Genomic DNA, 13,998 nt, shown 5'->3' on the forward strand with positions numbered 1-13,998 from the left:
GACGCGGCCCCGGCCGCCCCCCAGACAGTAAGCCAAGGCCCGAAGGAACGACACGTGGTCCGTGAAAGAGGCTACTTTCCTTTATTCAGTGCTTTCAGAAAACGGTCCCGGCCTGCGCACGCGGAGCGCGCTTCCGGCATACAGCAGACGCGGAAACAGGAGGGGCCGGGCTGCTTGCTTGGGCCTCCTCAAGGGAACAAGAAACGAGGAACCAAGCGGGGGCCTCTGGCCCCCGGATGCTGGGACAGAAGCGGCCCTCACGGCGAGCTTCCAGCAGCGCGCGCCCCATTAGCCCCCAGAACGCAGACTAACCTCGGCCCACACTGCTTCTGGGCTGGCCCGCCATCCTCACCAGGCCCAGACCCCGCCCGCTGCCCACATCAGCTGTGGCGCGGCGGAAGTTGGCGAGCGCCCGTTCTGTCCCATTATTCACAGCTATTTCTTTCAGATCCCTGCTCTTGGCCCACACCCCTCCCCCATGGCAACACCGGGGCATTTGTCTGCCCTTCTCCCCTGCCCCCCAAAGGCTTGGGTCCCCCAGCAAATTGCAGGGAGATTCACAGCTGCCCAGCTTCAAAGTGACCCTCTGCTCCTGAAGGTCTGAGAACTCCAGCCCCAGCATGCAACAGTCCCTTTGGAGGCCCCCACTCTCCTCGGGAGCTTTTAAAGGTCCCCTTAACCCCCCCTCACAAAAAAGGCATCTGGGTGAGATTTGCACTTCAGGCCCCCCCAGCCCCCGCGGGCAGAAGCTAGAGCGTGCCCGAGGCCTCTGCTGAGGCGCCGCTCTGAGTTCCGGCATAAAGCCGGGCATCGGGTTTTGTCCTGGGTGGACATGGGGGGGTCAGCAGCGTGAGCGGGCAGCTCGGCCTTCCCAGCAGGCACGGCCGCCCCGGGCACTCGAGGGCTGGCGGGGCCAGGGCTGGGGGCCATAGAGCGTCCCAAAGGGGCTGCTGGCTCTCCAGCAGAAGCACCATCACTTCAGGTACAGCACAGGTACGTGGGCATAGGTGGCGTGCCCGTGGAGTCAGAGGGCAGGAAGGGGCCAGCCACCAGGAAGGAGAAGCCCGGGGGCTTCGAGAAGACCTCAGCTCCCCAAAGTCACGAGGGGGAGGGAGCCGAGGCGCAGGGAGCACCAGCGCAGCCCTTTGGGGAGCCAGCTCGAGCCAAAGCAGACTGCGCCAGGCAAGCGCCAGCCCGGCCTCTCCTTGAGGGACGGCGGCTCACTGCCAGCATGGTGGCTGGCTTCCTCTGCCCCTCTGATCCCTGAGCCCAACGGCTTTCCTTCCAAAGCCGCCGTGGCCCCCGCACAGGGCCAGGCCTCGCCCCCTGGCACTGCCAAGTGTGGGCAGATTCCTTCACTGCCCCGTCTCCCCGTGGCCTCCCTGTGTGCCCATGAGCCCCCCAGGGAGAGAAGGCTGGAGCAGAACAAGGGACTACGGTGCTGAGCCCCAAACTTCAAGGGGGTCCCCAAAGCTGCCACCAGTGCTCGCCCCCCTCCTGCTCACTGGAAGACCTCCTGGCTTCACCTGGCCCAGCTTCCTCAGTTTCCCCATCTGCGAAGTGGAGACATTGTGGCTGAGGCTCCCTCCTTCTGCCCTTCTGGGGGGAAAAGAGTCCTCCTGGGTGGCCGTCCGTCGGGAGGAGGCTCTGGACGGGCACGGGCGTCTGCCCTCGCAGGGAGCTGGGGCTTCGGGAAGCAAGGGCTGCCCACGTCCCTGCGGCGGGCTCGGGGGGAAGACAGCGCCCACTGCCCACGCGAGAGAAGGGCGCCGGGCTGCCGAGAGCTCTGGGGCTCTGGCCCCTTCAGCAAAGGCACGGAGGCAGAAGCGCAATTTGGGCACTAGGTGGGGGAGGGGGACAAGGAGAAGAAGATGAAGGAGGAAGAGGAGGAGAAGCTGTCACTGAGGCCAAGCAAGAACCCTTCCCCCAGGCAGACCTGCTCCTGAGCGGGAAGGAGCCCCGGGCCAGGGCGCTAAGGGGCCACGGCCACCGTGCCGGCCCGCAGGTCCGGAAGGGCAGAGCCAGCGGCCCCACCCTGGCCCAGCCCGCAGGGCAGCCGGACCGGGGGCCGGGGGCCGGGCTGGACCGAGAAGGGAGGCGCCTTCGGGACCAGCTTTCTGGTTACACTTTTTAAAAAATACACTCTTTGGCTTCTTTTTATTTCTTCAGTGATTACATGAAAGTCGGGGCGGCCGCGGGCCGTGGGTGCCCGTCTGGGCCCAGGTCCTCTGGGCCGGGCCACGGGCCACCCGCGGAACCCGGCCCGGTCCTCCGTGCGTCCATCCGTCCCTCGGCCACCCCTGGGGGCGGAGGCGGCTCCTACTTCTTGGAGGAGGAGGTCATGAAGCTGTTCTCGATGCAGAGGACGACGAAGGAGTTCTGGCAGCTCACGGCCTTCTGCTCCAGCAGTCTGCCCGAGAACAGGGAGGACGCCTGGCCGGTGGCGGCCCCCTGGTCCGTGCGCCAGGTCTCACAGTAGCTCTCCGTCAGCCGGCGTCCCTTGGCGTCAGAGCCGTGCCACACGCTCTTCTGCGGCCTACGAGAAGCACCAAGATGCCGGCGTGGACCCAGGGCGCGGCCCACACAGTGCCCACACGGGCCCGGGCTCTTATTCACCCAGGCCCAGCTCAGGCAGGGCTCACACGGGCCTGGCTCCTCACCAGGGGCTAAAATGGGCTCCCACGTGGCTCACATGGGGCCCACGAGGGCCCGGCTGAGGGGACTTTTATTCACCCAGGCCCAGCTCACGTGGAGCTCACATGAGGCTCTGGGAAGCCAGACGCCTGGGCCCACCCTGTCCCGAGCCTTGCAAGCGCCGGCGCCCCCCCGAGTGCCAGGAAGGCCCAAACAGCAAGGCCGCGTCCCGCCCGCCCAGAATCCCAGGGGACTCACCAGGCGGCGTGCTGCAGGACGTCCCTGCCGTCGAAAGAGAGGATGCGGGCGCCGGGCCGGAGCTGGCCTTCGGAGCCGGAGAACAACGCCTCCCAGTTGTCAAAGAGGAGCTCGTCCTTGGGGGAGGAAGAGGAGACGTTTCCGCGCAGCCTGCGGGCGGGGGGGCTGAGCCCCACCCCGGTGCCCGGCCCGCGCAGCCTACCTGGAGGTTGAGGATGGGCACGTTGCCGCGGTCGGCCCTGCGCACGATGCTGTAGAGGTCCTGCAGCCGGGAGGACAGGAAGGCCCTGAAGGTGCCCATCAGGCCCACTTGGCGGGCCTGCTGGAAGCACTGGAAGTCGGCCCCCCGGATGCCGCGCATGCTGCCGCTCTGGGGACTGTTGAGAGCGATGAGATGGAGCTGGAACGAGAACGGACACGGGTGAGCCGCCGCCATCCGCTGGCCGAGGGGCCGCGCACCGGCACAGGTGAGGGGGCTCGCCGCCCACAGGCCAAGCGGCTTCGGGCCAGAGAGAGGAGGGGCCGGGCACTCACCGCAGGCTGGAAGTCGTGGTGGGCGTGCAGCAGAGCGGCCGTGGGCTGGGCCGGCCGCCCGTTGGCGTAGGCGCCGTGGTAGCTGGGGACGCGGTCGTGGTGCTGCTGCACGCCGGGGTACGGGGGGTGCTGCCCGCCGTGCTCGGGGAAGCGGGGGGGGCCGGCCCGGATGTCGTCCGCCCGCCACGGCTTGGCGGTGGAGTGCGGGTGGCCCCGGCGGGGGTAGGGAAGGCTGCCCGCGGGCGCCGGGTTCCCCGGGGAATACTCCACCACGGGCGGCTGCAGGACCGCGACCTCGTTGTCCTGGAGGAGGGAGAGCGACAGCGCCTCAGCCCGGCAGCGCCTCAGCCCGGCTCCTCTGGGGCCTCGGGCGTGTGTGGGCTGCGGCGGTCCACAGGGGCTGGGGGATGCCCAGGAGGGGCTTTGAGGTCCACGCTGGCCCGAGCCCAGTGGGGAGGGTGGGGGGACCCCGGCCCCCGCTGTCCCGGCTGCCCCTCCCCTCCGCCACCCCGGGGCCAGCAAAGGGTCTCACTCACCGCCCCCCGAGAGAGCGCGATCCGGGCCTCGAGCTGCAGAGAAGACACCCCCGTCACCGGCTTGGCCACATTCCCCTCGGCGGGGTCCCCCGGCCCAGCCCTGCCGCCTCCATCCCCCCGTCTCGTGGGTCCCGGCCTAGCTCGTCGGCAGACCCCCGAGCCGGTGCCATTTCTCTCCCACGACCTCATTCCCCAAGGCCGGCGGAGGGCCCGTGCCCCAGGCGTGGGCAGAAGGCCTGTCTCAGGGACCCCCGAAGGTTCGCAAAGGCCTCCCTGCGTGGAGCAGGACCCTCACCGCAGCCCCGGGCCTCCCCGTCCCCCAGCCGGGCAGCCCGAGGCCACAGCCGTCGGGGCACTCACCAGGACCTTCCTGAGGCCGCCGCGCACGCGCACGAACAGCTCCTCCCTGTCGGCCACGTAGACCAGCCAGCCCTCGGGCACCTCGTGGGCCTGCTGCAGCATGGTCTGGTAGCTGCTCCACAGTCTCAGCTGCTGGAGACCCACACGCACGAGCCCCCGTCACTGGCGCCCCAGAGCCGGGCAGAGCCCCAGAGCCGGGCGGGGACGGCAGCCACGAGCCCGAAAGCCGGCCACGCACCCTACCCCCGGCCATGTGCCCCGCACACTGCACCCCGCACCCGGCCACCTCTCTGGCCACCTCCCGTCCAACCCTAAGGGGTGGGGGCCAGGCCCCCCGGGGAGCCACGAGAGCCAGCGCCAAGCCTCCCGGGAGCCCCGGCTTGTTTGAGGGGGGAGGTCCTGGCGGGTCAGAGTCCGTTCCCAGCATGCCGCCGTGTGCCCAGCACTCACCCCTGATGATGTGCCTGAAGTCCCGGGGGGGCCCGGGGGACCTGGGGGGCCGGGGGGGCCAGGAACACTGATAGCTGAAAGAGAAATGCTCGCGGATGAAGCCCCCGGGGGCGCCCCCAGCCAGAGCTCACCGTCACTCCCCTGCGCCACGCCTCTCCGGGGCCCTTACTCTGCCTGTGGGGTCCTGGGAACGATGGGGGTCCTGGAGGTCCGGGGGGCCCAGGGGGGCCCTGTCGTCCCTCGTAGCCTATGCCCGGAGGCCCCTGAGGTCCCGGGGGACCGGGCTGACCCCTGATGCTCTCTCCCTTGGGCCCCTAAGCACGAGACAGGGAAACACACAGGTCGCATCGGTTTTCCCCAAGGTCAAGGTCCCCAGAAGCCCCTCCAGGCCAGGGCGGCCTCCAGAAGCCCGGCTCCAACCCCGCAGCGGCAAGGACGGCTCGGTGTCCCAAGTGCCCGCGTGCAGGCGACCACGGGCGTGCCGGTGACGACGGCCCCTCGGGGAGCCTGGGCCCCGGACCCCAGAGGCCCGGAAGGGGATGGGCCGGGAGGGGCCGGCTCTCCCACGGTGCCAGCCGGGGCGAGGGGCGGCCTAAGAAGGACTAATGGGCACAAGTCACTCCCCTTCCCCAAAGCAATGAGCCCTGAGATGTGCCCTGGGCCCAAAAGAGATGAATGGGAATCTGGTCAATGGGCACAGCGGCGGCTCCTGTTTGGTCCAAAGGCTGCCCTGGCATTTCCCTGGGGCCGCCACAGAACAGGGTGCGTGGCCAACATGGCCCTGGAGAGCCTCAGGAGAAAAGGGAAAGGGCCAGGGGGTGCAGGGGAGCCCCCAGGCCAGCATCCACCCCTGGAGGCAGCCCCTGCCGGCGGCGCGGCCTTCCTCCACCTCTCTGGCTTCCCTCTCCCACGTGCTGTGGCTCAGCACCTGGCAGGGAGCCCTGGGTGGGCAGTGTGCAGAACCCACCCCCACAACTTCCAGCTGCTGTCTGCCCGTCCTGGAGCCCCGGGAGGTCCCGCTGCCGCCCCTGCCAGAGACCCGGCGTGGGGCTCAGGCTTACCGGAACTCCGGGGTACCCCGGGGGGCCGGGGGGGCCGGGCGGGCCTGGGACTCCGGAGCCGAAAAATCCTCCACCGCCGGGCTCCCCCCGTTCCCCTTTCGCGCCTGCTTGTCCCTTCTCTCCCTGTAGACAAAAGGAGCAGGTGAGGAAAGCTTTGGGGGAGGACCGGGGCACGGGGCCGGCCCCCCTCGGCCCAAGCTGGGCTTCCCCTCCCGCCAGGAAGCTGGCCACGCCCTGCTCCCCTGTGCGCCATCCAGCGCCTTCACTCCCCTCACAGCCACAGGCGCCCATCCAAGTCACTCCCCCGCTCTCCGGCTCTCCGTGGCTCCCTAGCGCCTGCCCCAAGCTAAGCCAGGGCCGGTTCGTGGCCACCGCCCCCTCTTGGGGCTCACCAGCGTTTGCTGTTCCAGGGGCCGCGCTCTGCAGGCCTGGGGAGTCTCACCTGATCTTCCCAACAGCCCCGAGTTAGGCCCATTTTATAAATGGGCAAATGGAAGCGACTGAGGCCCCCCAGCTGACAAGTGTCCCAGGCCACGTTTGAACCCCGGACTTCCTTCCCTGCCCTGGAGGCCCAGCAAGGGCCTCTCTCCTTCCCCCCCTCCCCAAATAGCCCCAGCTCCCAACGTGACATTGTTCTCGGGCTCTCCACACGACCTCCCCTGTGAGAGGGGACGGGTTCAAATCCTCCTTCAGATTCCCAGCAAGTCACTTCACCACCGTCTGCCTCAGTTGGCTCCTCTGTAAAACGGACCCATGCACCTCCCTCCCAGGGCTACTGGGAGGCTCGGCGGAGGTTATCCGGGGCTGCCTGGGCAGGAACTACCAGACTTGGGGTGGCACCCCACCCAGGCCCAACGCTCACGGCGGGCACTTAATACGGGCTGGCGCGTGCCGGGCAACAGGGCACAGGGACCCTGCGGAGGAGGCCGGGTTCCAGAAACGATCCTAACTTGATGGAGCCGAGGGTCCCGGGCCCTCCTCCCCCCAGCTGGCAGGCTCGGCCCCGGCCTTCGGAAGGCCGGCCCTGCCCTCCAGCCAAGCTCTCAGCCAGGGAGCCCGGGAGGCGCCCTCGTGGGCCGAGGCTGGAGAGAAGAGGCCCTCACCTTCATGTGCTCAACCAGGGCGCTGAAATCATACGGCAGGAGCCCTAGGAGAGAAGGGAGGCGGCTGTGACGGGCCCCCTGGCTCTCTGGGGGACTCGGGCCCCGGACCACTGACCAGAGCGCCTGGGGACCGAGGAGCGGCTGCCTGGCCTGGCCGGAGGTGACGCTGAGCGCGTGCCCCAGCCTGAGGTCCTGCCGTTCCAGCGCCCCTCTGGCTGACCCCCGCCTCCCCGCCTCCCCGCCTCCCCTGACCGTGGCCTCCCCCCTCTGCCTCGAGCCTTCCAGGAGCCAAGTTTGGAAAGCGAGCTGGCGAGGAAGGGGAGGGCCCATGGGGGCCCCCGAAGGGCACACGCTCCACGTGATGGCAGCTGCCGGGATCCCCCGGCGCCCAGACACAAACTCCCCCCACGCCCAGCACGGCGCCTTCGGGCTCACCTGGAGGCCCGGCAGGTCCGGCTTCTCCCTTATCGCCCTTGGGTCCGGGGGAACCTTGGTAACCTAGGACAGGATGGCATCTGGGCATTGGGAGCGGATGCCCAAGAACTGCCCGGCCGGCCCCTCGGGGGCCTTGCAAGGCCAGAGGCAGCGCCAAGGGGTACATGACGAGGGGCAGGGGGATGGGAGCCACGGCCCCTCCGGGGGGGCGGGCACGGCCCAAGCAGCCTGGGCTGGGCCAGAGCCGAGCCCGGGACGCCCAAAGCAGGGCCCGGTCAACAGTGGGGGCAGGGGCCCACCCAGGAACTGCCAATGGCCTGAGGGGAACCCGTGGGAGGGAGGCTCTTGCCCCAGTCAGGCTGGGGGGGAGCGTGAGTGTGGCTTCCCTCCCCTCCCCCAAGCCTGCCCGCCCCCCCCCCCCCCACCCATTCTCCTTACCTGGCAATCCCGGAGGCCCAGGGCGGCCAGGCTCGAGGAATCCCTGAGAAACACAAACAGAATCCGGAGCCCAGGTAAGATCGGGCCCAGAGAAGCCCCCTGCCCGGCGCAGGCCCCCAGCAGCCCTCCCCTTCCCCCGAGGAGCCCCGACTTCCAGGGCCTCTCCCCGCTCGTTCTGACCAGGCGACAAAGAGCCGAGCTCAGGGGTCACTGACGCCGCCCCCGGGGGCTCCCCCACTCCTTCCAGCTCTGGCTCCAAGGACCCAGAAGCGCCCCCGTGGGGACGAGGCCAAGGTCAGCACTCGGAGCCCCCACAACAGTAACCATGATGATGAGCGTGTGCATTTACACAGCACCTACTATGTGCCGGGCACTGGGCCGTGCGCTTCTCAAATAGTAACTGATCCACAAGCGCAGCAGCCCCCAGCCTGCCCCGGGCCCCGTTCGGGGACTTCTCAAAGGCACAGGGGGAGGTGCCCTTTGCTTCTCCAGATCATTTTACAAATAAGGAAACTGAGGCAATCAGAGTGAAGCGGCCGGCTCAGGGTCCCACCAGGGGAAGTGTCTGAGGAGCTCGGGCCTTCCTGACTCCTCGCTGCCCCTATTTCAGCTTCCGGAGGCTGGTCTCGACCCCGTGCGAGGTGAAGGCCAAGGTCTCCCCCAGCCGCCCTGCGGGGGCCCCGGCTCTTTCTCTGGGTCCTGGGAGGGGGAGCATGGGCCAGAGGGAGGAGCTACTTACATTATTGTCATAGAAAGAAGTGCCAAAGGAGCCTGGGGGGCCCGGGGGGCCCGGGGGCCCTGGGAGTCCAGGAGGGCCCTGCGAGGGAAGGAGGAAACAATCAAGGAGGGAACTCGGGCCCGAACGGGACGGGACAAGAGAACGAGGCTGAGGGAAAGTGGCCCAGACATTTCTAACAGCGGGAGAACCGGCAGCGTCAGGCCCGGGGGGGGGGGCCCTCAGGGGAACTGGCAAGGGGGGGAGGCGCGCACAGGGCCCTCGGGGGACCGGTAGCGTCAGGCCTGGGGAGCCAGTGACGCTCGATGGCTCTGGCAATGTTTCCTCCAGCTGCCGGAGGGCCCGCCTCCTCCCAAGACCGCCTGAGGCCAGGGGGCATCCGTGCCCACGGGGGAGCTGAGGGCATTCTTCCCTGGGACAGCCTCTTGGTCCCCAAGGTCCAGGTGCCCCCCGCCACACTTGGGAGCGTTTACCCTTGGTCCCACGCTTCTGCCGCCGTCCGCAGGCTCCCCCTTCTCGCCCTTCAGGCCGTTCATGCCCGGGCGGCCCTGAAAGAGGCAGGGGGCGGAGTCAGCTTCCCCCCCACAATGCCCCTCCGTGTCCGCCTCACTTTCAGAAGCCAGAGGCCGAGCCAGCCAGCGTCCGAGGGGCCACGGGGGACCACAAGGGGCCACGGGGGGACGAGGGGCAATGAAGGGGCCCCGGAGGCCCACATACAGACGGAGCTCGGGAAGTGAGCCCTTTGAGAGGAACCCACCCCCACCACGTCCTGACTCTTCGGCCTTGGAGCCCAGTCCAACCGAGCCGAGCCCACGGGTCCCAGGGAGGGAAGTCTGCCGGGCCGCGGTGTCTGTGCCAAGGCCTGGTGCCTGATGATGCTCAGGATGCCGCTCGGCCCCCAGAGAGCTGCCTCGATGGACCCCGAGCCAGCCCTTCCCCCTGCTCCTGCCCACTTCTCCGGGCCCTCTGTGGGGCTGCGGGCAGTGAGGGACGCCCCTCTGCCCAACCCACTAGTCGCCCTATTGCCACCCTTTGGCAGCAGCAGGCCTGGGCTCCTGACAGCGAGACCGGGGCAGGGGACGCTGGGAAAAACAAAGTGGAAATGGAGGTGGAGAAAACAAAGACGGAGCGATGCTTACCGGTCTTCCCGGCATTCCGATTTCACCTTTGTACCCCGGACGCCCGTACGGACCCTACGGCAAAGAAACGGCCTTTGAGAACCGCTCCAAGGAGGAGGAGGCTTCCCCTGGGTCGGCACTTCAGAGGATCCCAGAACCTGACTAGAGGCCCTGAAGTCCAGCCTCCATGTTAACAGATGGGGAAACTGAGGCTCAGGGGCATCATGGGATTTGTGACTGGTGGGCCCTTAAGGCTCAGAAGGTGGCTGCCTGGCTGAGGTCCCTCACTGAGCCAGCAGCAGAGCTGGACCCCGAGAACAGGTCCCCAGCTTACCCCACATCACCCCCATTCCCACCGGAGAAGGCTGAATGCTCAGCAGGAGGGAGCCTGGGAGGAGCCCGGGAACGGGTGGGGCGGGCGGGGGCCCAGGCTCCACCGGTGACAGCGGGCTGGGAGCCACTGCTCCTGTGCCAGGGCTCAGAGAGGGCGGGGCCTCGGTCAACGGATTTCTCAGGCTCTTGGGACAAAGCGAGGGCACCAAAAAAGCATCCAGAACTTACCGGAGGCCCCCTGTGGCCTTGCTCCCCCTGTCAAGGAAAAGCAGGCCCCGTTAGTGCCGTCACTGCCGCCACTGGTCCCTCTGCCCGCCCTGCCCCCACCCTCCCACCCTGGAGACCCTCGCTCTTGCCCGAGAGTGGGCTGTGGGCCTTGGAGAGCCATCAGGGCAGCTGTCTCCGAGAAAGAGCCAGGAGGAAGGGGCTCCCCTGAGTGTGGGGGGGCCGCTGAGTGCCGGGCTCCCCTGAATGAGGGGCCCAGACCCCCCTCACTGCCCCCAGCCCCAGCTTCATGCCCCGGCCCTGGTACAGAGCACAAACACCTGCTACTGGTCACTCCCTCTGCCAGGGGCGGGTTTCAGCACCCTGGACAGCACCAGGTGGCCTTGAGGCCACAGCACAGGTGCAGCTGAGGCAGGGGCTCCCCTGAGTGTGTGGGGGGGGCCCAGACCCCCCCTCACTGCCCCCAGCCCCAGCTTCATGCCCCGGCCCTGGTACAGAGCACAAACACCTGCACAGATCCCTCTGCCAGGGGCAGGTTTCAGCACCCCGGACAGCACCAGGAGGCCTGCAACCACAGCAGGGGCCAGAGCAGCTCAGAGAACGGAGCCTCCCTTCCCTGGGACGCCCAAGGCTCAGAGCCTCGGGGGGCACTTCCCTCCCTCTGGGGCCACCTGGGAAGGGCGCAGGGGACTGGAGAGAACGGCTTGGCGTGGGGGTGCTGCTGGGGAAGTATGGGCCCGGCCTGACTGCCCGCAGGCTCCCAGAGTCCGGGGCGCTCCGCTCCCCTCCCCTTTGCTCTAGAGCGCCCTTGTTCTGTTCCCCAAGCCCGGGGATGGAGGGCGGGTCAGCTCAGCGCCTGGAGCTTTCCCTGCCAGGGCTTCCTCCGGGGCTCGCCTCCCCAGCTAACAGGGGCACCCCTCTCAGTCCCAGAGTCTCCGGTCAGGAAGCCCGGGGCACGGGGCAGGGGAAGGGGCCGGACAAAGCTTCTCACCTTGTCTCCTTTCTCGGCCAGCGTGAGGACGCTTCCAGGCTCACCCTTCTCCCCCTGAGGTCAGGGAGCAAAGGACACGCAAGGATTAAAAAGGAGGCGGACTGGCAGCAGAGCTCTCCTCTGGGCAGTGACTTGGGCCCAGTCTCTGTCCCAGAGCAAGGAGGTCGTAGCCCCATTGTACAGCCCAGAAAACCGAGGCTCTGGGGGTGGTGCTCAGGGCCGGGCTTTGCTCACCTCCCCGCCTCCCGACTCTCTTACCTTGGCTCCCGGGGAGCCCGGCAGCCCATCATCTCCCTTGGGACCAGCGGGGCCCTGGAAAGGAAGCGGATCGGCACAGATGTGACGGAGCCTGCTGCCGGTGCTGGCCAGAGGCCGATGGGCCTCCATGGCCATTTAGGGAAAGGCCCCGGACAGGAAGCCCCGTGGCGGAGTGCTCCCTCTCTGACCCATTCCCAAAGGAGCAAAACTGGCCGGGCCCTGGCTCCCACTTGATCAAGAAAGGAACTGAGGCTGTGGCGGGGCCTTCTCAAGGCCGCCCAGACCGGACCCAGATGCCAAGTGTCCCGGCCCGGGTCTGGGGCTCTTCCCGCCACACCTCGCCGCAGCCGGACGGGGCTGTTTCCCTCCCTTGCCCACCCTGCTCGGGCAGCGTTTCTACTTTAGCCCCTGTAGGTCTTTATTTTGAGGCTGCTCCTATATGGGGGAGCACCCCCAAAAGTGGGACAGGAGGTGGGCAGGAGCCCCAGAACTCCCAAGGGGCCTCCTCCCTCGAGAACTGGGGGGGGTCCTCCGTTCACCCCCACGCCTTGGAAACCTGCCCCCTGGCCCTCCACCGCGCCTGGGACTCATGAAGGCGGGAAGCTGGCGTCTGTCACCCCAGCGGATGCTGCCAGAGTTCAGCAAGGGGCAGGGGGCAGGGGCAGACAGTGCCAAGGGTTAACAAGGGCATAGGGAGACTCCTGGGACGGCCACTCACCGGGAATCCAGCGTAGCCGGGTCTGCCCTGGGGGAAAGCCAACAGGCCGGTTACCCGGGAGGGAGGGAGGAAAGGCCCACGCGCCGTCCCACACTCCCGCCAAACCCCTTGGCCGGAGCCCCGAGAACCAAGCCCGGCCACCTACCTCCCGTCCTGCCACGCCAGCCAGCGTTCTCTTTAAAGCCACCGAAGGAAAGAAAGGAAAAGAGAAATGAGACCCCCAAGGTTCGGCTCCCGCCGCCCGCCCTCTGCCCATCACGCAGCCCGGGCCAGGTGCTGGGACGCACTCCGGGTCAGCCCGAAGCTTCTCTCAGCGAGCCAGACCCCTGACCCTCCCCCCAGTCTCATCCCTCAGAGAGGGTGCTCCTCCCACAGGAAAGCCCCCCCACCAGCCCCCAGCCTCCCAGAGAGTGGCTGCTTCCAACTGGCAGTCAGATCCCTCCTGGTGACAAACCCCTCAAAAACAGAACAAGCCTGGCCTTGGGCAAAACGCTCCCCCTAGAGAGCGGAATGTCATCCGGCCATTAAGAGGCCCTCTGAGCAGTGAGGGGCGTGGGGAGCACGGGCAATCCAGTGTCAGCTACCTGGGTCACAGTGGCATTAGTGCCATGGTTGGGCATGGGGAGCACTCAGAGCCTGCCATTAGCTCCCAGTTGGGCATGGGAAACAAACAAAATCAATGCAACCACGGAAGAAGGGACAATGGTGCGCCTGGTAGCTGGTGCTGTCCATCCCGGCTGCCTGCTCACCCCGCCCCTCCTTTGGGTCCCACCTACAAGCCCACCAGAGGGGCCTACTTCAGGGGCTCACTCTAAGGCGTCGCCCCCCCGCCGGGGTGAGCTGCGGGCAATCTAGCCCTTCCTCCCGACACTCTCGTCCCTCCCTCCTGCCGGTCGCTGATGTTCTGGCTTACGGCTGGGCCAGATCTCAGAGACCGTCCTGTCTGCTCTCCCAAAGGAGGCCCCAGGAAAGGGCCGGGGAGTTGGGCCTGGAACCCAGAACCGGGTTCTTCTGGCTCTGGCCCAGCTCTCCAGCAGATTGAACCCCCAAGGGGCCACAGGAAGGGGAGGCAGCGACGGGGCCTGTCTGCCACTCATCACAGAGGCTTCAGGCCTTAGATCGCAGGGCGTCTAGCTGCCCGTCCGAGCTCAGGGAGGACGCCCAAGTCACTGTCAGAGACCCCCGGGGACCCACGGGCTCCGCCCCACATCCAAGCGCAGCCGCAGTCTGGCCAGCACCGTCCCCAGATCCTGACACCAGGGAGCAGACGCATTCCTTACCCCTCCCTCTGATACGTAGGTCAGCTCTCCTGGGGGGCCGGGCGGCCCGGGGGGGCCGGGCAACCCCACCCCGTCCTTCCCTGGTTCTCCCTGCAACAAAACACAGAAACCCTCTCAGCAAAGCCCCGGATGCTGGCAGCATGCAGAGGGCTGGATGAGGGGGACGGGGAGGACCGGCCGGGCAAACCCCAGCTCCCTCCTCCCCAGCTCCCACACGGCCCCAGCATCAATCTAGGAGGGAAATCAGGGCGGCAGCCAAGAGCCCGGGGAGCTTTCCCACACTGGGACGGCCTCAAGCCCCTGAAACCAGGGTGATCCGGCGTCCAGCACCCAGCCCTCCTGCCCGCCTGCTGCTCGTGCTTTGGGCACAAGGGGAAGGTCATTTCACACTGGAAGGGCTCTTAGAAGTCTCTGAGGTCAACTTCCCCACTTTACAGAGAGGAAAACTGAGGTCTTGGAGGCTTAGGGACTTCTCCAAAGTCACACAATCAGGGAGCGAGGGAGGCAGGAGCTGAGCCAGAGCTTCCTCC

At 67.7% G+C, this 13,998-nt stretch overlaps 1 protein-coding gene across 4 annotated transcripts in view; it reads right to left on the reverse strand.

The window, feature by feature from the left end:
- Window positions 1-65: 65 nt before the first annotated feature.
- Window positions 66-13,998, reverse strand: part of COL18A1 (collagen type XVIII alpha 1 chain) — an 89,686-nt gene continuing 75,753 nt past the window's right edge. For 2 of the 4 annotated variants that reach the window (XM_074264522.1, XM_074264524.1), the window contains 21 exons: window positions 13,469-13,558; window positions 12,334-12,363; window positions 12,189-12,215; window positions 11,471-11,524; window positions 11,213-11,266; window positions 10,225-10,251; window positions 9,685-9,738; window positions 9,019-9,093; window positions 8,549-8,626; window positions 7,810-7,852; window positions 7,372-7,434; window positions 6,937-6,980; window positions 5,834-5,956; window positions 4,942-5,086; window positions 4,773-4,846; window positions 4,323-4,451; window positions 3,963-3,995; window positions 3,427-3,729; window positions 3,095-3,292; window positions 2,893-3,008; window positions 66-2,536 (listed from right to left, as the gene is read on the reverse strand). In XM_074264522.1, coding sequence (XP_074120623.1) covers window positions 2,320-2,536; window positions 2,893-3,008; window positions 3,095-3,292; window positions 3,427-3,729; window positions 3,963-3,995; window positions 4,323-4,451; window positions 4,773-4,846; window positions 4,942-5,086; window positions 5,834-5,956; window positions 6,937-6,980; window positions 7,372-7,434; window positions 7,810-7,852; window positions 8,549-8,626; window positions 9,019-9,093; window positions 9,685-9,738; window positions 10,225-10,251; window positions 11,213-11,266; window positions 11,471-11,524; window positions 12,189-12,215; window positions 12,334-12,363; window positions 13,469-13,558 — 1,977 coding nt within the window. In that variant the 3' untranslated portion in view covers window positions 66-2,319. Of the gene's footprint in view, window positions 2,537-2,892; window positions 3,009-3,094; window positions 3,293-3,426; window positions 3,730-3,962; window positions 3,996-4,322; window positions 4,455-4,772; window positions 4,847-4,941; window positions 5,087-5,833; window positions 5,957-6,936; window positions 6,981-7,371; window positions 7,435-7,809; window positions 7,853-8,548; window positions 8,627-9,018; window positions 9,094-9,684; window positions 9,739-10,224; window positions 10,252-11,212; window positions 11,267-11,470; window positions 11,525-12,188; window positions 12,216-12,333; window positions 12,364-13,468; window positions 13,559-13,998 lie in introns of all 4 variants that reach the window. The other 2 variants (XM_074264521.1, XM_074264523.1) reach the window with 1 other exon arrangement.

The sequence above is a fragment of the Sminthopsis crassicaudata genome, chromosome 4, assembly GCF_048593235.1.
Source record: "Sminthopsis crassicaudata isolate SCR6 chromosome 4, ASM4859323v1, whole genome shotgun sequence".
Classification (NCBI taxonomy): domain Eukaryota; kingdom Metazoa; phylum Chordata; class Mammalia; order Dasyuromorphia; family Dasyuridae; genus Sminthopsis; species Sminthopsis crassicaudata.